This window comes from Hydractinia symbiolongicarpus, chromosome 8 (assembly GCF_029227915.1).
Source record: "Hydractinia symbiolongicarpus strain clone_291-10 chromosome 8, HSymV2.1, whole genome shotgun sequence".
Classification (NCBI taxonomy): domain Eukaryota; kingdom Metazoa; phylum Cnidaria; class Hydrozoa; order Anthoathecata; family Hydractiniidae; genus Hydractinia; species Hydractinia symbiolongicarpus.
This window is the reverse complement of record NC_079882.1, coordinates 7,902,261-7,925,938: the sequence shown is the minus strand read 5'-3', so window position 1 is coordinate 7,925,938 and position 23,678 is coordinate 7,902,261. Positions and strand designations below refer to the sequence as shown.

General features: G+C 34.4%; 2 protein-coding genes across 5 annotated transcripts in view; both read right to left on the bottom strand.

The window, feature by feature from the left end:
* Nucleotides 1-457: 457 nt before the first annotated feature.
* LOC130654884 (AT-rich interactive domain-containing protein 2-like) lies at nucleotides 458-15,726 on the bottom strand. The gene is made up of 21 exons (XM_057457534.1): nucleotides 15,438-15,726; nucleotides 14,644-14,765; nucleotides 13,983-14,076; nucleotides 13,807-13,901; nucleotides 13,343-13,440; nucleotides 13,182-13,217; nucleotides 12,944-13,074; nucleotides 11,013-11,064; nucleotides 9,784-9,845; nucleotides 9,399-9,459; nucleotides 8,300-8,403; nucleotides 8,073-8,149; nucleotides 7,879-7,960; nucleotides 7,570-7,666; nucleotides 6,823-6,941; nucleotides 6,442-6,739; nucleotides 5,852-6,158; nucleotides 2,934-5,753; nucleotides 1,922-2,147; nucleotides 1,470-1,561; nucleotides 458-1,380 (listed from the first exon to the last, which is right to left on the bottom strand). The coding sequence occupies exons 2-21, from the start codon at nucleotides 14,730-14,732 to the stop codon at nucleotides 1,254-1,256; spliced, it is 5,067 nt and encodes a 1,688-aa protein (XP_057313517.1). The 5' UTR covers nucleotides 14,733-14,765; nucleotides 15,438-15,726; the 3' UTR covers nucleotides 458-1,253.
* A 1,529-nt stretch (nucleotides 15,727-17,255) lies between these two features.
* The window catches only part of LOC130654886 (cGMP-inhibited 3',5'-cyclic phosphodiesterase 3A-like), a 34,292-nt gene continuing 27,869 nt past the window's right edge, over nucleotides 17,256-23,678 (bottom strand). For all 4 annotated transcript variants that reach the window (XM_057457535.1, XM_057457536.1, XM_057457537.1 and 1 more), the window contains 7 exons: nucleotides 22,848-23,123; nucleotides 20,422-21,423; nucleotides 20,099-20,210; nucleotides 19,647-19,924; nucleotides 19,141-19,344; nucleotides 18,705-18,863; nucleotides 17,256-18,336 (listed from right to left, as the gene is read on the bottom strand). In XM_057457535.1, coding sequence (XP_057313518.1) covers nucleotides 17,902-18,336; nucleotides 18,705-18,863; nucleotides 19,141-19,344; nucleotides 19,647-19,924; nucleotides 20,099-20,210; nucleotides 20,422-21,423; nucleotides 22,848-23,123 — 2,466 coding nt within the window. In that variant the 3' untranslated portion in view covers nucleotides 17,256-17,901. The remainder of the gene's footprint in view (nucleotides 18,337-18,704; nucleotides 18,864-19,140; nucleotides 19,345-19,646; nucleotides 19,925-20,098; nucleotides 20,211-20,421; nucleotides 21,424-22,847; nucleotides 23,124-23,678) is intronic.

The following is a 23,678-nucleotide window of genomic DNA, read 5'->3' as shown; positions in this document are numbered from 1 at the left end:
CATCTTCAGTCGAAATTCAAACAAACTTCTTAAAGCTACTGTGCTACTTTGTTCCCAGGGTATTTTCTTTAATATCGGAAGGCCCATGAACCCTGGGAACATGTCGACCGCTGTAGTTATCTACTATGATAGTATTAACTCTAAGCTTTTGGGACTTACCTTAGGCTGTTTAACAAAAGTTGTGTGACTTGCATCATAGCCCATCTAGGGTTGTCTATGCAAATGCAAGGTATAACAACGCGGGTAAAAACTTCATTTAAGCAACCCTTTTTACCGTACAGTGGGGCCATAAAAATTTTGTAACAAATTTTACCACTTTTCTACGATTTTTATATAAAAAAAAGTATGAGCCACAGTATATAAAAACGATGTGGCTGTCCTGATTCCAGAAAAGATACAAAATGCCTTAGATGAGGTTGATAAAAAAGCTTTTTCTGATGTGAGCAAGAAAAAGATATTATAAAAATCTTCATGTTGTATTATCATAACATTGTATTTATACAATCGCATTAATAATAACAATAATAATAATATTAATAGGCAGCGTATATATACATAGACATCCTATTAACAAAATAAATAAGAAGCCGTGTTTTCACGACGTTAACATAGAGGGGAGCACTAAATCCCAGTTCTTCCAAAAACAAATTATCTCAAATCATACAGAAATGTTCTTCTTTTGCACAGCCTACATGGTAGACCGTATTAACAGTAGAACAAAATCTTTTTTAAACATCACCCCTTTCCTATTCTGCAGTGGTGGAGCAAAGTCCGTTACTATTTAATCTTTTACAACTCCGTCCTCAAAGCAACTTTTGGTCAGCATTTACCACAGCGCAAATGTTTTGTTGTTCAGCGCAAAAGGAGGAGTCCTTGACAGGTTGTGGTAGTAAAAGTTGAAGAAAAAAGCATGCCGCGACAACAACAAACACATGCAAAAACTTTCGCCCTATCAAACTGAAGCAGAGAGAACAGAAGAAACTAATTTCTTCAACGATAACAAAATTCCAGTAGAATTTAAAAAATAGACTTTTTTCAAAAGTTCTGTATAAAAAACCAGAGCCAGCCTTTCCTATTCATCTACTTTAAAAACTTCTGTTTATAAATATATATGATTTTAACATGAAATTAAATTTAAATTCAAACAAAAAATAACAATAATAACTTAAAAAAACTTCCAAGGCTTTCCCATCATCTTCACGTAACACTCTACACACAATTAAGTTAAAACTCTATATACAGCTAAATTTTTATCAGGACTCTTCCTTGTCTTCATCATCCGCTTGAGAAAGTTCCAGCAAACATTGCGTAGCAGCTGAAGCAGCTTCAGAAGTCGACATTGCGACCACAGATAGTCTCTGTTCATAAGTCATGATTAATCTAAACGCACATAAAACAGCATAAATTCCTCGTATTCTCAAGTAACCTATTGTTTAAGATTATTTCAAGACATTGATTTTTTTTATTACCTTTTTCCGTATGCTGAATTTCTAGCAATGTTGCGGAGAATGAGAGCTGCTGTATATCTCACACTTCTTGTAACCGGAGATTCGTCTTCGTGCTAAAAAAGAAAAATAACTTTAAATGAATATGAAAAAAATTTCCATCACTACTTTGTTATGGGTAGTCTAATTTGCTAAAAGTCCTTCATTTGGTAAAAAATAAAGAAATTTCTTAGCAACTTTTAACTCTCGCATCTTTCTTACTTAGGAAACTTGTCAGTTCCTAAAATTCTTCTCAGAAGCAAACCAAGGCCTGGCCTAAAATGGATTGCTTATGAGAAAACTCGACTTTTCTTGGCTTGAAATCTTGTGACTTCTCACAGATTTAAAAAAAATATATTCAAAATTTTGGACATCATCAGTCAAAGGTGGAAAATAATAATAATAATAAAAAAACACCACACACAAAAAAATCTTACCTCTTTATATTTTGAATACAAATCGTTCGGCATAGGTACCACTGTTGATGTACCGTCTTCGTTTTTCGTTAAGCAATGTTTTTCTTGAAAATGACATATCAACGCACCACGTGGTTTCGTTGATGTTGCACATCCCGGAACTTTGCAAATGGATGTTTTCCCTTCTAATGGAGCATGGGAACGAATCATGTGCGTGAGTAGATAAACAGCGCTCTTGAAAGGTGGCCTATAACGAAAGTAAAATAAAACATGTTTTGATTAAAAGTTACTTTGTAGTTGCAATCGTATTTCTGAATTACGCAATTTGGAAGTATGGAAAGTAATCAAATAACGGTATATGGAGCATAGTTTAAACATTTGTTTTTGAATAACTTTAATTAAAGTAGCAGAATGTAAAAGGCTTGTTTCCATTTCACTGCATTTTCCTCAGAAGCGCAAAAAGCTTGTGATCTTGTTTTTTTAAAGCATTTTGCGCGCTAAGGCAAAATCTCTTGTCAAAGTCGGCACATGGTCACTAAAAACCCTCAAAAACTCGTGTACTATTTGCGCCATAGTGAACAATGAAGTGAAATGGAAACGAGTCATGTGGACAGAAGCGTGTTTAAGATCAGTTAAACTTAAAACCAGTAACTCGAATCTTTATTTTCGTAAATTCTGCAAACTTTGATAAAGAAGTCTGAAAATAGTTGAATTTCTAGTGAAAAGATACTGTGAATACTGACACACATAGCAGTTTCTAACACAAAATTTATGCTTTAAAGCTTGCGAAAATTAAGAAGTTTAAGATCAAGGTGGCCACTCATTTTTCAAAAGTAAACTCCAGGATTTTCCTGATAATATCGTTCGACAAAACAGAAATTTCAATGAAAATAAAACAAAAACAGTTCCTACAACCTGCCAAAAAATTATTTTCCAGAAGTTTGTCCCATTTTTGCAACTTTCCAGGAGTTTTTAAGGAGTTTCCTGAAGTAGTGGCCACCCTTCCCCAGGTATTTACAACAACACAACTCACCAAGTACAGTCTTTCCATTCACAAGAACAGTAATTCAAAGTTGATGGTGGTTTCTCCAAAGTCGAAAACCTTTCTCCCATACCGTCAACTAAACTAGAGTCACTTAATAATTTTGTTGTAATACTTTCTGAAGTATCTTTGCATGAAGCTTGGGTTATCATTTCACTGCTCGAAGAAATGAGATCAAGTCTTAAACCGTTTAATTTATTACCCGGAATCGGGTTTTCCGGTTTGTTATCATTGACTTTGTTTACGATAGTAGAAGTTTCGCCATTACAGGGAGAAGGCGGTTTACTTATTATGTCTATCCCATTTTCACAATGCGTTAAACAAACATGTTGGTTGTTTTTATTAGGTTCATCAGTATCACGAGTTTCAACAGGCAGATTGCTGTCTGTATCAATATTTTCTTTTATCTTATTTGCATATACATAGTTCTTCCTTCCTTCCTGATATTCAGTCAACATTTCAAGTGCGTTATGGGTTCTGATTTTTTCATCGTCCATATCCAGATTTTTCCTGTCTGCTTCCACTACATCGTTTTGATCAGCTTTCTCATCCGACTCGATGGGGTTCCTGCAGTTGACGTCTATGTTAGTGCGGTTCTCTTTTTCGTCTCGCTCTACCTGACTAACTCCATCTTTAAGTTCTTTTCCTTTGCCATTACAAAGCGTAGCTTCCTCATGATTATTTCCGTTCAATTTTATTTTTGTTCCTGTAGATTTCTCAGGTACAGACGGTAGTTCTTTCTCTGAGTTTCCGTTTAAAGCTACATCCTTTATTTCAACACGTCCGACAGCCCGATCATTATCAGACATATTTATTAACCTGGATAAGTGCTTACCAGTTAGTTCGTTACCGGGCGATAAAACATCCAACCCATCACGGTTGGACATTCGTACTTTCTTCGACGGTGTAGTGTCTTTCAAACAATCACCAGTTCTTTTATTGCCTAGTGCTTCAGTGATGCTACCGTTTAACTTGGTAAAGTCCACACCCTGTGACACACTGGAATCCGGAGATTTTGTATGAGTAACGCCTGCATGAGGAGTATGTTCGAGTTTTGTAATATCCCCGTTACACTGGATCACTGGTTTTAAATGTCCATTTTGTAACTGACTCCTAGCTTTGTTAAAGGAGTCTTCCACTAAAATGTTCGTGGGGGAGCAAATGTTTCGCGGTGAGGTTAAGTGAGTTTCAGAAGATGTTTGCAAACTGTTTACGTTGTTTAAGTGTGGCACTTGCGTGACGGGCTGACTTGGATTATTAACTAATTGTTGCATTATTGAATTTGAAGGATGTTGTACCGACGGACTGCCTAATGGATTTGAAGTAAGCATTTCTTGAGGTGCATTAGTTTGCTGCGTGGACGGAGTAGTAATAGGTTGCATAACACGGCTCGCTGGCAGTCCATGCGACATCACTGCAGCTTGCATGTTTGGTATAGGCGAATGAATCTCCTGAAGCGGAGACTGAACAAAAGGAAGGTGCATTGCAGAGACGTGCGGATTAACACCGTTTAATAAAAGACTTTGTTGATTTTCCATTTCCTTTTTTGCTGCGTTTAAAGGACCACCGAGCGTCCCTTTGCTACCGCGAGATCCTTTCGCCCCACGAAATCCTCGGGCCCCGCGAGAACCTTTGCCTTTTGGCGAGGCTGATCCTCTCGCTATTCGACCACCTCTACTTCCTCTTCCACGTGTTGGGGTAGAAGGTGGACTGGCAAAACCAGGAGCAGATAATATTGTCGAAGGGATACCATGTTGTATTGTTACCATGCCTCCTTGTGGTAACAGAGTTGTGGCAGGAGGAACGACGAACGTTTGTGGTTGGAGTGTGTTTAAGATGTGTGGGGACATCATTGCTGTTGGTGTGCGAGAAGATGTATTAGTGTTGGCGAAAACAGATACAGGACTTGATAATGACGCTGCTCTGTTCATAATCGCACCGCTGGTTAAAGGTAAATTTGGACTGGATGGAAAAGATGTTACTGGAAATCGCGTGTTAATGGGGTTTGGAGTCATAGGTGAAACGGCGTATTGCTGAACCCGAGGCTGGGCTGCTGCTAATTGAGTTTCAGTTGATTGGGCTTGATCTGATGGTGTAGTAGGTTCACTTGGAATACTGCCTTCCGTCGCCTTGTAGCTTTGCATTTTATTTTGCACTTGCTCAGAAAGTACATTAAGTTCCTGCAACCTTTGATAATGTATTCCCATTTGTTGATGATGTGTCTGAACGCGCGCTTGAATGTCCTTTACTACTTGAGAGGGAAGATTCTCCACTTGACTTTGTTGCATCAATTGTTGCACCTGCATTTGAACGACTTGAATTTGCTGACGATGTGCATGAAACTGCACAAAATGTCCTTGAATTTCTACTTTTAGTTTCTCCACCACTTCCTGACATTCAACGACGGTTTTTAGCTTATCTAAAGGAGGTAAACCATTGATAAATCCCTCACGTGCTTCAATTTTCGGACTTTTCACATTTTTCTCCATTTGTTTCACCTTCTCAGAATTCAATTCTTTTGACTGCTCAGATTTAGTCACGTTATTAGCATCATCTTTTGCAGCTTGGCTTAATTCGATGGAGGTAGATGTTGGGGGACGTTCACCGGCATTGGCTAGTTGCGGAGGTGGCGGGTGGCCTTTTGGTGTACTTGATATGGCTTTTTTGTTACGCAATAAATGTTCATGGATTGACTTTGGAATTTTACTAGGAATTTTGGCCGGTACACTACGTCTTTGTATCCCATTAATCCCTACATCTCCATCTTCATTAATTCGCACTATTTGTGCCAACTGAGGTGGCAGTATAGACCTAAAAAAATAAAGACAGATTAATATAACAAAATAAATTACATAAGCTCTAGATCAAAACAAACATTTTTTAAAATCCGCCGGGTAATGATCGCCCACCTTAATATTTCAACGAAACCTTCCTTGGAGAGTATACCATTTCTCTTGTTTTCCTTGCAAGTGTTAACATAATCTTCGTAAATTGTTGAAACAGGTAGCTTGTTCGTTGGGTGTGGTTCGTAAAACCCACTCATCCAATTAACCGTAAATATTTCCGGATCTAACTCAACTAGTGGTTCCACGTTAGCATTTAGGTTCATCATTGGATTCATTTGTGGTGGTGGTGGTGGTGGTTGTTGAGGTAGTTGGTGAGGCAAGTGTGGCATGGGCAGAGAAGGGCGTAAGTACCCAGGATGTAGTGGTATTCCTGTAGGAAATAAAACGTTAAACAACACAAAATAATTTAGAAGTCTAATTCCTGACGTTAACGCTTATCTACCTGAAAAGTATGTAACAGAGACTAAAAAATACAAAAAGGCAGCTTTTTAATCCATAGAAACTTGTTTTTTTATTGTCAAGATGAAAAAAAAATCATAAACAGTGCGTTTTGTATAACATAATGCGTTCTAATTACATGTACCAAATACTCAGTTTCCTAATAACAACATAGACGTGTTCAAGTATGCAACTTGCTCAACAAAAAAACTCACTTGCATAAGGAGCATTCGGTGTCGTCATCATCATTGGATGGTGGTGCTGATTAGAAAGCTGCTGTCGTCTTTTCTCCTCCTGGGCTTTCAACCAGTGCTGATTTTTAGCTGTAAACATTGAATGTTTGTTTTCCACAATTCTAAAACCACGGATTGCACGGTTCCCATATGACTCAGCACGAACAGTTACTAAACAAACCAGAGTGTCAACGCTACCACGTATCATCGCAATGGCTGTGGCACCGACTTTGCTTGAGATTGAAAGAGAATATAGTGCATCCAGTGAAGAAAGAATGAGCTAAAACAAAAATGAAATTATGTTAAAATCAAAACAATTAATTCATAGAAGAATTTTTCAGTAAGACGTTTTGTACTACTTACAGATATATCAGGTAAAGCAAGTGTTCTAACAAGAGCTCCATAAACATCTTCCGGAACAGAATTTGTTAAAATATCAGTATTTTTTTTGCAAGATAGAAGTTTTGAAAGAATCGTCATTGCTATAAAAAGTAAAATTCACTTGTATAAATATACGTATTGCACAAAAATTTAAAAAATATTACAAAGGACTTGTCAACATTGTCAGACATTTGAATATTTTTTCCTGATAGTATAATTGACATTGCTTGCAGTCAGTTCAGAAAAAACTTATTTATTAAAACTTGTATTTCTAGGAAACAAAAAGTATTTAGACATTTCAGAAAAAATTACTGCTACAATGGATCTCATTCCAAAAGCAGTTATAAGATTATACCTTCTTATATATAAGAAAACTATAAAAATTTCCAGCCTATGATGACATCAAAAATATCTTTTCCTCTGGCTTCACATTGAAACAACAAATCTTTGTTTCCCCAGCCATCCCTGTTTTTTTTCAGTCAGAGTGGAGGTAACTCTGATGATAGAAAGAATAGAGTTAGGGGTCAAATTTGATTGCGTTTACAAAAGTGTATGGAACTTTTTGCAGATTCTTGTGCATGTGCAACATTCTTGTAGGTAAGACTATAAGGGCAAAATGGCTAATATTGAAATTCATACAGATTTTTTGGCAGCATAAGATTCAAAACGCAACTATTTTTTTTACTAATATATCATAAATTTTTTTGCAAATTTCAAACATTAACTTACACCTAACACGACAAAATTTATCGCTTGATAATAAAAGCTTGTAGAGAATTTCAACAAAGTCTTGCGTGAACGAGTCTTCTATGCCAGTTAAATCAATCTAAATATAAAACAGATGTACGATAGTTTTGCAAAATAGGGTAAAAATGTAAAGAAATAAGCTAGTGGGTCTTTTTTTCAATAACAAGTTATTGTTTAATGAGTAACCTAGTGTTTACTTAAGTAGTAGTAAAGCCAATATACTGAAAAGAAATTGAAAAAAAAAAAATCAGAATATACACAGAACAAGTTGTAATAAAATTGTCTCCTTACATGATCTGATATGTTATCAAGTGCATCTAGACCAGTTCTTCGAATGTTATTATAAATACAACAGCTTGAAAGTAACAAAAATCTATAAACAAAAAAGTTAACATTATTAGAAATTGTGATCCGAACCCGCTTAAGAAACTCTCAAATTTTTTTTTTCAAAAAATAAACTGAAGTATACATAACTTTATTTTTACCTGATAGCTGAGTCATGTGAAGCAATGTGCATTGCGTTGATTAGTTCAAATGAAAAATTGTACAGTATAATGCATATCTAAGTAAACAAAAACAATGCTTTATTTGATGTGCTGTTGGTTTTTCATTGACGTTTCAGAACATAAACCATCAACTACTGTTTTTAGAGACGCATGAATTGGACAAGGTGTACTAACATACTGCATTGTAACGAATTGTAAGAAAATACCTGGTTTACACGACAATGCTCTTGTGAAATAACATGATTTTTGTCATTCTTCTTGGCAAACAAGTTAGAGTCAATCGAATAATCTTTGTCACAATACTCCCCATCTAAACATGAAAGACTTTAATTTAATCAGTTTTTGTGGCGTCTTTAATAAAGCTGTCTATATTTTCATCATGTCACAGAATCAATATTGAATCAACACAAAAACACTTAACAGTTAACGAAGAGTGTCAACAAAAAGTCTCGACATTGCATAACTTGTGACAGAAAGGGTATACGAGGGATTAAAGTATGTATTGCATATTTTCTAAACCATAATCAGAACAAATTGTAGACGTTTAATGGAGAATTTTATCATATAGAAATATAAACATTTACATTTAAAAAATTTCACTAGGATAAAAATTTGACAACAGAAATCGTTTGGGTTATATTATTGCTACACAACAACAGAACAGACTACCTCTATAAATTAAGAGTGTTGCTGATATGCAGAAGCAATAAACATCACTGTGAGAATGATTTTTCTGCAGGTGTTACTGGAAGCTAAGGGGTCACAAGGCTATTTTCCACTTCAAGAAAATTTTCCGCATAAAAGGAACAAAAAAGAACAGAAAAGCTTCTAAGGATGCATACTTAAAATGTTTACATCACGTGAAAAAAAAATTCTTGTCCGTTCTGTTACAGGCAAAGTAGAATTGAGTTTAACTTTTACTTTGCATTGAATACGGAAGCCACAGGTAATTAGTCATTATTTAGCAAATCAGATTTTTTTATTTCATGAGAATTGCCTAAAGTGTGTTACTTGTGCAGAATATTATAAGGTGGAAATTACTAGCAGAACATTTTCTGTTCTGTTCCTGTTTCTGTCTGTTCCATTCTGTGGAAAATCTTGTGGAGGGGAAAATAGCCTTAAGCCACTGGTGTAATAAACAAAGAAATGATGAGGATGGCTTGTCAATCTTTCATTGAGCATTTGTGATTGAGACCCTTTGAGCAGTGCAGTGAGTCTAGCACTGATTCAAAGTTGCAGCAACAAGAATTCATCATCAAGGATCTTTTACACAATTTGGAGGACCAGATACAGATAGAAACTTACCATAAAAATATTCTTTATATATTTGTGTAGCAATGGGTTCCTTGAGAGATTTCAACCAAAACTGGAAATCAATTAAACAATCAACATACATAAATAATTGATTTAGTAACAAGTTAAAGTTCATCTTTACTTGAATCGGAACAAGAAATATAAAATATTATATTTGTTTTATGTATAAAGGAAATTTTGCTTATGAAATAAAAATAATAATTGATATTTTTATTTTATTTGTTTGCATTATGCTAAGTCAGAAACCTTAATTTTTTTTAGTTATATCGGGATGATAAACGACATAAGTCGACTCTGTCTTTAACTGTCTATCTGAACCTCCCAGGAACATGTAGAGCAACTAAAACATAATACAATAAACATACTAAAATTGTACCTTTTCAAATCTACTATCAGCTATCGAATACCATTCATTGTAAAGCTCTTTCGTAAAAGAATCTATATCAATAAATATAGAAATACAGTAATAATTTTATTGACATCTTTTAAACCAGACTTCAACTGCATTGCAAAAGGAAATGTATGTTTGTTTTGCTTTCTTAAAACAAATTTTTTTTGATTTATTCAAATTGACAACAGTATTTTGCAGGCATAAACACTGGTGAATGATAAATGTAAAAAAGTGCTTGTTATGGAAAGTTGTGATTTAGAGGAAGTAACATTATTTCCAGCAATGTTAGTAGAAAGATATAATCGTAAACACTGATAAACAGCTGCATAGAGTTCGTAAGGTTAAATTTTTTAAAATATACAAAAAAAGTTATGACAGTAAAAGTTGAGCTGAAACAACTTGATTGTTTTCTTCTTTTTTTCACCTTTTTATATTAAATTCAATTTTGATGAAGTTTATCTTATATGCTTATTTTATCTTGTAGTGGCAACGTCATGCACAACAAAGGTATATTGAATAAAAAAGTTTAAAACTACTTTAGATAACTGTCTGGTCATTGGAACTTTGAAATTATGGGCTGGTAGTGCACCACCAGGCCACGAAATTTGGGTAACAAACAGGGTAGCAATGGGTGTAGCGATCGTTTCGCCACCATGTGATTTTTCGTTAGCCAAGACTATTAATATTTTGTAAATATACTTTCAGGATGAACTTGTAAAAGCCATTTTTTATAAAAAGATTAGAAAATCTGTGCTGCTGCCATAGTAATAATTTATGTGACAGAAACAGCACACGTTAGAGACAAGTTTATCGAACCTTCACAAGCATGCATAATGGTTGATATTAGGTTAACAGAAACTTAGTGGCCAGAGATTGATGCAACATTTGAAGGAAGTCACAAAATCGTTGTATTTATAAAGAGCAAAATGAGGTTTTCTCTTTAATTACGAATATATTATCATTAATTACCATATTTGTAGATTGTTACCCTATTGTTATCCTAATGCGAAATGGGTGCAAAGAAAAATTGTTAACTGTTACCCTTAGGTAAAATTAGGGTGAACAAAGCTATGTTCCACTCAAACAACAAGATTTTGTGACCTGTGTGTTATAAACAGTCTCTCAGCCTAGAGTACAAAAGTTAAAATGTCCCAAACTAAGATGGCAGTTTTAATTTTGCCTTGAAACATTTCAAAAATATTTGAAAATATTACCTGGAGAGCAAATCCCAACATGTGCAAGAAGTAAATCAAGAATATTTGGACTCTAAATTAAAAAACACAATATAATCAAACAATAATTATTACTAGTTTAAGGACCTGTGTAAACTGCTTGTAGGATGTTTTGGTATGAGGAAAGGTGCATATATTTTAAGCAAGAAATCAATTGTTTTGACATCAAAACAATAGATTGATGTCAAAGAAGTAAAAATGGACCACAGTGCACTAATACAGGGTGTCCACTCAATATTAACTTTTTAATTTACCCGAAATTTTCTGACTATAATTCTTGTAATTTTCTTCATATTTTCAGGTAAATTTGATGTGGATTTCATGCTATTAAAACCTTGGATTATCTTAAAATTTTATAAGAGATTGTAAAAAGTTGGAGCTCGTATAAGCCGATTTTTTCTTTTGTATGATACATTTTTAAATAGAATTTTTTTTTCCTTGTTTGATTTACACACACAAATACCTAATGTGAATAGGTATTTGTGTGTAGACAGAAAAGCTACAGCTGATATAGTAAATATTTTGAGGAGAACAAGAGAAACTAATTGTCAATTTAAATTCTCAAGTTAAAGAAAACATAATTCCTGATTGTTATTGTAGGACAACCTAATGATGATATAATCAAAATTTTCAAAATTGAAATATTTTTCACTGTTCATCTGATTACCCAGGCCTCGTCAGGAATGATGTGCCAACACAAGCGCACACACCCACATACGTACCCCACTAAATACCTCAGCCGTGTGCTAATTGCACATTAAAATAAATAATATTCTGTTCAATGAAGGTGTAGGGGAATAATGTACATAATATGACTTGATTTGTCTATTTTTTTAATTTTCTATTTTTTTCTAAGGTTTCATTTCTTCCTCAATTGACATGAATGATTAATGCGAATAATTGAATTGGAATTTGTGTGGCTTTTAAAACAAAATTGTTTAAATGACATGCAAAAAAAACAGGTCACTTGCTTGTTTTTAAGAGTTATGCAGCAAGAATTTTTTCTTGTGTTGTTTTGAAAACTATACAGTATGTAACAATGTTATTTTGAAAGTTATACAACAAGTTATACTTGTGCTGTTTAGAAATTGATAGCAAGTTATTCTCCTACTTGAAATAATAAGAAAACCGAAAAATTTTTATAAAAAAATCAGTGTTTTTTTAATGTTTTTTGCGCAATCTTATAAGAAAATCTAATGTAAGTACAAAATCTTTAAACAGACTAGAGTTTAGTTGATAATTTTCATAAGTCTTTCAGGGCATTAAAATTATATATTTAAATTCATAACGAAAGAGAGTGTTACGATAAAGCATATCCCACCCTATTTGTATTATTTTTCCTGAATGGTATTGACGGAAAGCCTTGCTGTGTTAAACATGTATAATATTTATGACAGAGGAGGGTGTTACGAAGAAAATTTTCTGTATTGTCTATTTTAGCAAAAGCAACTAATTTTGTTATAAATCGTCATAAAAATTTTAGACTTTTGTTTAACCACGTAACTACTCTATGATTACAAAGTTGGCGTATAAAAAAATTTTCGCTTGCAGCCCTGAGTTACTATAAATACTATAACGTATAAATTTTTTTTAAAAAATAATGAATAATGAACGCATCGCACATTTTAGTCGCAACAAATTACCTGCTTTTTAAAACATGGCAAAATTAGTGTTGCTGTATGCGAGTTCTATAATTACTTGAGAAAACAATGGAACAAAAACTAGCACGCATCATCGAAAATTATGTCGTGCGAACATTGCACGCCTCAAAATGATTGAAAAGTATCATGACGTGCAAAGTTTGCATGCCAGCATTTTTCTTCCTGACAAGGCCTGATTACCTAATGAATTTTTTTACAACTAATAATATTTAGAAACTAAAAAGTGAAACTGAAACAACATCATCCACTTACTTTTGCCAGGTTGAATATTGAATTTGTTACATTAGAGAGCAGAGAGCAGATATTCAATGCAAAGTCAACTTCATTTTGTAAACCAGATTGAAGTGAGAATGAAATGCGATTAAAATTATTAACAAGAGGTTCTAAACATAAATTTATGTGTATTTATAGAAAGAAAAAATTTGAGCATTTACTAACACAAATAATTGTTTTCACAAATTTTAAATTTTGTGATTTGTAAAAAGCCTACCTCCAAGAGGACCACGATGTGGAGGCTTGTTTAGCCCTATAAAAAAAAAAAAAAAAAATTAAAATTAGAAAAATTCAGATTTTATGGAATCTAGATTTTTAATTTTAATAAAAAAACTCTAGGCAAGGCTTTTAAAATAAATGGAAACAAAAAAACCCTACTTCTATATTTTAACAACTGTGCATGAGTACGATATGGTTCATTAGTATCCTCAGTGTCTTCACCAAAGAAAAATATTTTTTCATAAGCTTCTAAATATCTAAAATAAAATAAATTACATTATTTCTACAACAAAAAGAAATAAGAAAGATTTGGGAAGATGGTTATTTTGATTAGACCTTAAAAACCTCTTGTGATTTCATGCCCTTACAGTACAAGGTCCTTTGGGGGCCAGAAACAAAACACTTTTGTCACGCTTTGTGGAGTTTTTCTACAAAGTCCAGACCACAGCCCCCCCCTCCTTAGCAAATGGAGGCTGTAGAACGTGGAAAAAGTTAATTTCTGTTAAACTGCTTAGACCCCCTGCAAAGTGTGATGAAAGTTATTTAATGATGTCCACTAGCATTTGAAAATATGGGAGATCATAGTACAGAAAAGATTATAAAGTAAAAAACAGTTTGCACACCTTGCATAATGTTGACGAAGAGCATATGCAGCATTAGTACATGGCGGGAAACCTAGTGTCATGAATACTTGATCCCATTTTTTACGTTCAGTAACCTGGTAATAAAGGGTGAGAAACATTAGAAATGAAATACTTTTTTTTTTCAGACAGAGTTATGTAATATGTAGAATACTAACCACTGATATTCCACCAAATGACGTCACAGTGTTGTACAACGCATACAGGTCCAGCACCTGACCACCAAATGTAGGAATTCGACCAATAGATGTTCTATGAAAGATTACATCTGTTATATTAATACAATAACTGTGTCTTTCAATCCGTGACAAGCAAAGTGGATGTGTCTATTCTCCTTCAAAGTTGCCAGAAAATGCATTGTTTAAAAAAAAAGACACAAATTAAACATCATGATGTCAATAACAATAATTTAACATCAATATCCTAATTAAAATTAATGAAGCCCATACAATGGGCCTAAACTTCCAGAATAACTAGTAAAACCTGATAATTTGACTCACTTCTTAAGATAATAGTTTGCAGTCATTCAAAGACTGATGTAGCAGATTATAAATTATAATTTTGTAAACAGCAGTAGTTTTTCAATTTCCTAATCAGTGGGAAAATTGTATAAGTTTATTTTAGGAACATTTTGTTTAGTACTAACGTAGGACAAAATTTTTTAAAAGAATAAACAGCAAAAGAATTACAAACTTTGTTTTAACATTATTTAATTGATTTTAAACAATACATGAGCAGTAAATGTCTTGTGAACAGAAGATAAAAACAAAAACACAGAAATTCTCATTTAGAATTTTTGATTTAAAACTTGTTCTATACCCTCTTGCACTGTGAAATTCTTGCAACTTCTCTATAAATTCATCGTGGTCTTTTTGGTACAAATGATCCAACTTCTTTGAACTGTTCATAATGATCTGGTCACTTTCACTGTGCTTACAACTCTAAAATAACAATATATACATATTTATACAACACGGTCATATTTTTATAATTAAATTAACAACAATATATAAAAACTAAACATGCGTATATGCAAATATTATTATTCAATCCCTTCTAAACAATTAAATTTAAACTAAATTTTATGTAATTTTTGTGTATTCCATTAAAAATGTCTGATTTGGAGGTAAAAAACTAGCACAAGTATATACACTTATATTTACACAATAGAATGTAGGTAGCTATTTATAATCAAAAACACATTTAATATTTATTATGCATAGATATGTTTTCCATGAAAAAGAGAGTATTTGGATAACAGGTTAAATAAATATAGGTGGTTAGCTATATATATGTATAGCTAGAGTGAGTAGATATTTTTGCAAATTCTAAAGATTTGGGTATTCATACAGGAAGTTTCATATCTTTTAAAAATCTTACTGGGTTTTTCTATTTTTAATTTTTCTTAATTAATGCATAAGTAATAAGTAATTAATAATGACCTTTTTATCAATATACTTCAACATTAAATAAAAATAAGAGGAATGGTCAACTCAGTACATTAATAAAACGTCTAAAATTAAGGAAAAGAAACCTAAACTTTAGCGAGTTGTTAGTTTTGAAAGGATGATGCCACATCATTGCAATAAAGTAATCTTATTGACTATACATACCTAGCTACGACCAGTATTATATTTATGTAGCTATTCATTCAATCATTCATCTCCGTTATGGAATGGTAATACTCCAGTAAACAAAATAATAACAAATCTTTTAGCAAGGGAATTTAATGCATATTTATAATATTAAAGAGCATGCCAGGATGTTAAAGTATATAATTTGAAACACTACAACAACAACAAAACCTGGATGGAGCTGTCAAAAACTCAAGGTAAGAAATATAGCTGATCCAGCTGATCATGACAAAACTCTTTCGCCGCCGTCATGAAAAGCCTTTGCTAACCTGTCTACGAAAGCGCGGCCCGAAGAATGCAAAACTACAAACTTTGTCAACAAAACAAGGAATTTGGAATAAAAAAGTTCAAACTACTTTATCCTATTTCTAATTTTAGGGAAATAATACGTAAATAAATAAAAAAAGATTACCTATGTAAGTTTAGTAAAAAGTTTATTGGTATTACTTAAAATATTGTTGGTCATAAAAAAAGATATATCACTCCATTTCTCTTGATGTAAGTGATCGAAATGTAGATTCTCACAACATACATACACAAAAAATAAACACCAAAGAAGGCCGTCGAAGAACAAATTCGTTAGCAATCGCAAGAATCATTGAAGGAAAATCGAGGAATAGGAAACTATCGTAAGTATAGCAGTATCTTTTTACTAAATGCAGTAGTGCTTGAGGTTGTAACAGAAACAAAATTTTATCTGTTGTTCTTCTGTTTCTTGTATTTAATGCTTTAATATTATAGGCAAAAAATTTAAGATTGCTTTTGAATCGGGACTAGGTATTTTCCATCATCATCACAACAATTCTTTGTTTGACATTGTACAAGTTTGCTATGCGTCTGAGGGACAGTTAATTAATGCGGAAATGAATTCGTATAAACTGTCAAAATCAACTGCGTTGTTTGTGCTATAATAATTCCATTATATATAAAAAATCCAATTCTGCTGAGATTACCCTGGCCCACCAACAAACACGCTTTATCGTTTCCCTCAACCAAAATAAATCCAAATAGTATGAAATAATTGTTTTTGCTTTTTGTACTGGCTTGTTTTGACGTAAATAAACTTGTTTAGTTAAAGTGGCTGATAGTTCTTTTTAATTTAGAAAGCACGTGCTACCAACAAACTCTTCTTTAATTCACAAGCTCACCTGAGTAATTAGATGCATTGTTTTATTCCGTTGTTCCATGACAAAACATTTTTTGCAACACCCGGCTAAAACAACTTAGCCTCGCTTTCTTTATATTATCAGTTTAAAGAAAGGATTGCAGAACTTCTTTACATAACAAAATACACATTTTCTTCTTTAACAGTTTTAATTAAAGCAGTCAATTTTTAAACAATTATTTCAAATTTACGAAGACAGTTAAGTTAGGTTTGAGTTCAGTTTTTTATATAACGAAAGCAGAAGTCTATTATTTAGTCAATCAAGGCCTGATAAAGCATGATATCTTTACTGGACTGTTTATTTGTCATCTTTGTCCTCGGATGCCATGTAGTTACGGCATTCACAGTCTGGCACGATACAAAGTAACACCCTATTAACGGAATTATTTACCCAGGATGGGTTCTTCAATTCCTATATTAGTACTGGTATCAATCGCACTCCCATTTAAGCTACGCAAGCTATACAAGCAAATCAATCCTGTTCTCTTGGTAAGCGCTAAGCGGAAAGGATCAATTCGCACTTTTGGCGCATGACTTAGGCGGGTTTGAACCCAAGACCTTTCGCACACAGGAGGCGAAGAGGGCGTTCAGTTAAAAAATTAAAAAAGGGGGAAGCAGCAAGTTTTACCGTGTGGAAATGAACACATTTATTTTTGTGTATAACATCATAATCTAATACGGATAACAATATGATGATATCATAAAAAAGATACGTTTAATAAATTATTTTACTGTGTAAGAATCCTCACTAGCAAGCTGAACCGCAATGTTACAAATAGCAGTACATATTTAAATGTTATCATAACAAAGCCGCTGTCACATTGGCTAGGTAAGTAAATAAATATCAACGACAGAAAATAAATGCAGCTACATACATTTGACAATTTTAAGATTCCGTTTTTTGATTATTTCGTTTGTGTATAGAATGTCTTCCCACTAATAAATATATTTCTAACGTACAAAGACTTGTGGTGCAGGAGTAAAAAAAGAGAACGGAAAAACTTTATTAGTTTTTCGTAATGTACATATATATATATATATATATTTTTTTCCTTATTCTTGTTTCAATCAATGATTGTATATCCTATGCGTGGATATGTTAACCACACTCGCACGCGTGTACTAAAACACAAACTTTATTCAGCTCGTTAATGCTTTTACGCAAGCACATCGTAACAGGTAGGATCTGTCGTTTACTTCCTGACAGAGATTCCCGACCATGTTGAGCAGATTGACACTCATTCGATTTCAAACGTATTTAACGACATTTTTTTTCGTTTAATCTGTTTTCTCAGTTGAATTTCCACTAGGTGTTCCGCTGGAAGCTTGATCGTTGGTTTCTTCATCTGAGGACTTCTGAGCGGTAAGTTCGTTATTTTCTTGCGTTTCGCCTTCTTCCTCGATAATCCGCAACCATTTTTGATGATTAGTCTGAATATTATCAATAACAATGCTAAAGACAGTCTTTTTTTTCGCTTTCACCGCTTTTGCTGTTTCGCTATCACTCGTCTCGGCGTCGGACACGTTTGTGCTGTCGTCGTCGTCAGAATCGGAGTCTACCCACTCACCGGGCATCGTGCCGGCTTTTTCGTAAGCCATGTACAAGGGCGAAACTAAATGCTTAATAAAAGAAGCTTGCAACTGAGGCACCTTTGGGTCATTTCTATCCATGTATGCTGAGAGCGGCATGTCAAGTGTTTTTTCGTCCTCACCCTAAAAAACAAATCATTAAATTTGTTAGTCTAATAATCCAATTAACCGTTTATTATTTGAGTTGAGTTTTACACGTCAATAAAAAATAACAAAAGCCTTGATGACGCATTTGCGTCATCCTTGATTTCCATTTTATAGCGCAAATGTTTAAGAGACTCTTTGTTAGCGCGTGCGTACTTGGGACAAAATCTATAATCTATAATCTATAAGTGCGCACTGCGGTAACAAAACTCATGAGCTTTTTGAGCGAGAAATGCAGAGAAAAGGAAACGAGCCATTAAAAAGTGCGACGTCTTGTGGTTTTTATTTTCAGGAGAGATTTCGATAAAAAGACAACATTCATTAATCATTGTTTAAAAAAAACTCACCTGTTGGTAAAATTCCTCAATAATTCGATCGGTCCAGCGATAATGCAAATTCCATTCCTTGCTTGGACCGGATATGTCAGCTAGCTTGATGGCCATTTCACCAACCAATAATCGATCCGATTCGCTCGAAAAATTCAGACCACCTCCCTGTTCCGATATCTAAATAAAAAAACAGTATAATTTTCCAAAATAATCCAGGTTGCACACTCATAATGCAGATTGTAACCTACAAGCTGGTATGTTTACGTCAAGATGTCTCATTCATAGTCATGGCAATATTGGCAATGGTTAATAAATATTGGCAAGGTGGAATTAAACCGATCAACATTGGGCGTTTGTTTATAAAAATGTGACCGCGATTGATTGAATATGACGCAATAAACGGTCGTTACCACAAACCACTCTACCAACCAAAAGTAATACTCTAAAACTTTACCTTTGAATTCCATTCCGTCAAGAAATCAAAATGCCTTTTCAGATCTGTCGATAAAATCTCTTCGATCACAATAAAACGAAATCGTTTGAAATCAGCGGGGTCAAGAGAAGAGAGGAAATTCAGGCCAGGATTGGTGACAAGGAGCGACCAAGCTGCAGCAGCGTGATGATTCTCCAACACTGATCTGTCGTTGTACAGTAACGCCTGCAACAGAAAAAAATGTTACCGCAAAGTTGAAGGAAAAAGCCAATCTTAAATAACAACGGCAGCAGCAGCAGCTGTCTGTGCAAAACGATTCCCAAAATCACTCTGTGCTAAAAATGCACGAAACAACGATGCACGAAGTATAAAACAAGAACAAAAAAGCTTTATTTTGTGTCTTAAAATAATTGCTGTGACAGAAGGTTGGGGAACAAAGAGTAGAGTAACTGAAACCATTTTAAAAACAGAGAAGTGGTACAACGGTTGCATACACTCTCGCTCGTCCTTCAAAGGCACTCACTTACCTTTGGGTTGAGAGTAGCTACAAGAAAAGCATTCGTACGACCTGGATGATCAAAATCATGCATGGATGCGGCTGTGTAGAGCGCCATCAGTTCTAACTCTGGCATCACATCCGACATGCATCCGTATGTGTATTCGTCGTCGAACGATGAGTTTGACAAGTCGGTATTGTCAGTCACGCTGGACCGCCTTGACAGGGTGGAATTAAAGCCTGGTATTTTATGCTGAGTCAGGTAATATACACCATGCAGTACATCCGCAGCGTGTATTCTGTTGTGGTCTACGAAGAAAGAGGGAGATGCTGTTTGTTAGTATTAAGAATTTATTTGGATTGACTTACTGATTCGTGTTCATAAAACCATTCATTAATTAGCTTAACATCGATAAATCAATTAATAAATTAATTCCTTAATCAATTAACAACGCCATCAATTAAAAATGACAAAGGACTTACATGGAATATTGTGATAACCACTTTCCAATGCACGGAAATATTTTAAGAATGTAGTTTCCGGTATTTTGAAAGTGGTAAAGAAGCCGCAGACTTGGAATATGCGAAAAGCGAGCTACAAAAGAAAAATGAAAATCAAGCTAGGATATGTTAGTTGAGTATAGTACAATTCTAAAAATAGTGATTCCCTACTATCACGCCATATTCTCCGCGCATTTACCCTGCACGAAATTATGAAGGGCGCAAAGACTGAGAAATACAAGATTCTCCATAAGGCGATTTTTATTCGTTTTCATCATATATTTAGAAGAAAAAATTTCTGTTACCTGTGTCAGTACGTTACATTTTTCGCTTAATTCGAAGATAGGGAAATCCCATTGATTTAAGTTCATTAGGAGGCCATCAATTTCTTGTGACACCGCCATTTCGTATTCTAAATGCAGCTCTCGCGAGCTCCTCCTCCGTGCTGTATTTGTTGGTATAGAAAGACTCTCCTGTGGAAACGTAGTATTCGATTCATCGACTGACGTCTTTCTTACGGGTGCTACTTCAGCTACGTTTAAATTAACATTGCGTTGTGCCAACGGCGGCGCCGTACGACTAGCCGTCGTTGAATCTGTATTAACTTTAACACTCTCCTCCGAGTTAAGTTCGTTACTACTAGACACATTTTTATTCAAAGAATTATCTAAAGGCTTATTGTTTTCGATTTCCACTGTTACGACAGGCTGGTTAACCGAGTCCACATGAGACATAGAGTCAGCTACGTCACTGTTATCGGAATTCGCTTCCTCTATCTGCTCTGATAAACTAGAAAGTTTCTTTACAAGTTTCCTAGAATCATTGGTAATAATTTCTATATTGTTCACTGCTTCTATGATAGGTTTTACGTTTTCTTTTTCAGTCCTGCTCGAAGTTTCTGGCGAAGAAAACTCTTCGTCCTCACTGTCCGTATCCATGCCCTCAAAATAAACAGGCTTTCCGCGAGTGATCTCCACTTTAAAAATATCGTCCTCGCCTGATATCGAGTCCAATTTTTTACTCGACGACGGCGACGCGGTTGGTGAGTTACGCGTGGTGGACGTTGAAAACGAATGAGACTTATTTGTAAATGCTTTAGTCCGATCACTTGTCGAAAAAACGCCAGCGTAAGACTTTGATCTATAAGAAGTTCTTTTTGTATTACATTTACCACTGGCTGAGGAAGTACTGGCGCTCTTCTTCGCATGGTATTCCATATCGATTGTTGGCATTCCTGTAGCAGAAGTTGTAGTGGTATAACTGCTCGACATACGACGTGAATTTCCTCCCAAGTTACGTTGAAGACGCTAGATAAGAAGGAAATATTTTGTGTTCTTTGCAAGAATAAAAGACAAAATGAAAAACAACAATTGCCTATTAAATAAGGACACTGCTTAGCAAATTAGCTTTAAACATATTGGTCGGTTTCCTCCCTCCTTCCCAACCCACAAGGTTAGGGTTAGAACCATATTGGGGAATTAACGACAAGTACCAAAATAAGAAAGCTGACGAGGCATCCTACTCGAAAAGCTTCTGTCTTCCCCAATTTTAGTTTCAAACATTTCTAAAAGGGATCTTAAATTAATGTTAAATTGGTAAGCTTTTGTAAAGTTGATTATAAACCATTTGTTACACAACAGAAACAACAAAATGAACAACAAAAAACGTGGACACTCGTGTCCGTGAGTCAATAAACAACTTAAGTCCAAGCTGATTGGTATTTTGAAAGGTCACGTTCTAAATGTAAAACAAGAAGCCCTGGGGGCTCTAAGAATTTCCGCGCGCTACCAAAATATTTGATGAAAACCTGCTAATTCGTTGTGTTATTGTGCCAAACATTCGAAGGGGTTCGGTGCATGAACCTGTGAAGATAAAGCACACCACTGACATTATATCTTACAACAAACGCAAACAAATCGAAACATGTCATTAAACTCACCTTTTAAAAGAAATTGCTAACAAAAAATACGGCCTATCATTCATGGTTGAAAGTCTTGCGATTGAAACGTTTATGGTCTTAAACGGCATTAGTTGACAAAAAATCAAAATTTTGATGTGACCATCATTTTCAGCATACTTTTTTATTAACTGTGTCAATTTTTGTCGAAAATAAAGCAGTTTTAATTTTTGGATAAATTTTGTCCTGAAATGACATTTAGGTGACAAAAAATCAAACTTTTGTACCATCATCATTTTCAGCATACTTTATTTGTTAACTGTGCCAGATTTAGCCGAAAATGAAGTGGTTTTAATTTTTGGACCAATTTTGGCCTAAAATAGCATTTAGGTGACAAAAATCAAAATTTTGATGTCACCATTATGTTCAGCATACTTTTTTTGTTAACTTTGCCAATTTTTGTTGAAAATGAAGTAGTTTTAATTTTTGGACCAATTTTGGCCTAAAATGACATTTAGGTGACAAAAATCAAAATTATTATGTCACCATTATGTTCAGCATACTCTTTTTGTTAACTGTGCCAAATTTTGTCGAAAACAAATACCAATTTTGGCCTGAAACGTCAATACGAGACTTCCCAGTAGTTAGGAGCTTGGGTACGAAGTTTACATCTGTGACTGAGCAAAGTGAAATCCCATGGTCGATTTTTTCTCAAAAAATGCTCCGAAAGAAAAAAACGACGGTTTTAAAGAATTTCCTACGCCTTCAGGCGCGGAAATTCAAAAAGCTCATCTTAAGAACACAAAAAAAAACGTGTGCAATTCATGTACATACCTGCTTTAAAGACAGAGGGACGACATCCTTGAGGTCAGGCTGGTTAATAACTTGTTTTTCATCTTCTTTCGATTGCTTCTCAAATACTGTCAGCAATGACGGCGGCATGCTTTGGTTACGATGGAAACTATGTTGAAGCAAAGGTGATATCATGTCAGCTACAATACGAAGCGTTCCAGTCACGTTGAGTGGTAGAGAAGAGTCAGCTAGAAGGTCGCTAATCATGCCATGCGCCTCTCCAAGGATGGTAAGGTCCATCGTGGACATGCTCACTTTCTAAAATAAAGAAGACAAATATGATTTTTACAAATTACAAAAAAGAAAAGCACGGCGGGCAGACGGGGGGACGGAACGAACCATCGAATAAATGAATGAAACAAACCTGACAGATGAAAGAATGAGCGAAATACGAATTTTTTTTAATAGATTAATAAACAATTTTCATACATTTACAATTATGTCGTTTTTTCCTAAATTCAAACCGGACATTAAATTATCTTTGTAGTTCCAAGTACTTCTTTAAAATTCTTGTATATAAAATTGAGGTTGTTACTAAACCAATAGGCCGAATCAATTGTAAAAGGTCGAGGTTGTAACTTATTGAGAATGTTAAAATAAACTAGTCGGTAGCCGTGGATAAATCCCCGGTTTTGCCCGTCCTTTATATAGTGCATTTCGTGTCTCGCTACTGCGATTACCATTTTGGGTGACAGACGTATACGGGTTATATAATATAGATATTGGAGAAAAAAATCAAAACAAAATTAAGTCCAAAAGGGAAACTTCTCTATTTAAACGTTCAAATGTTTTTTTCTTCTTTAAAGCAAGTAT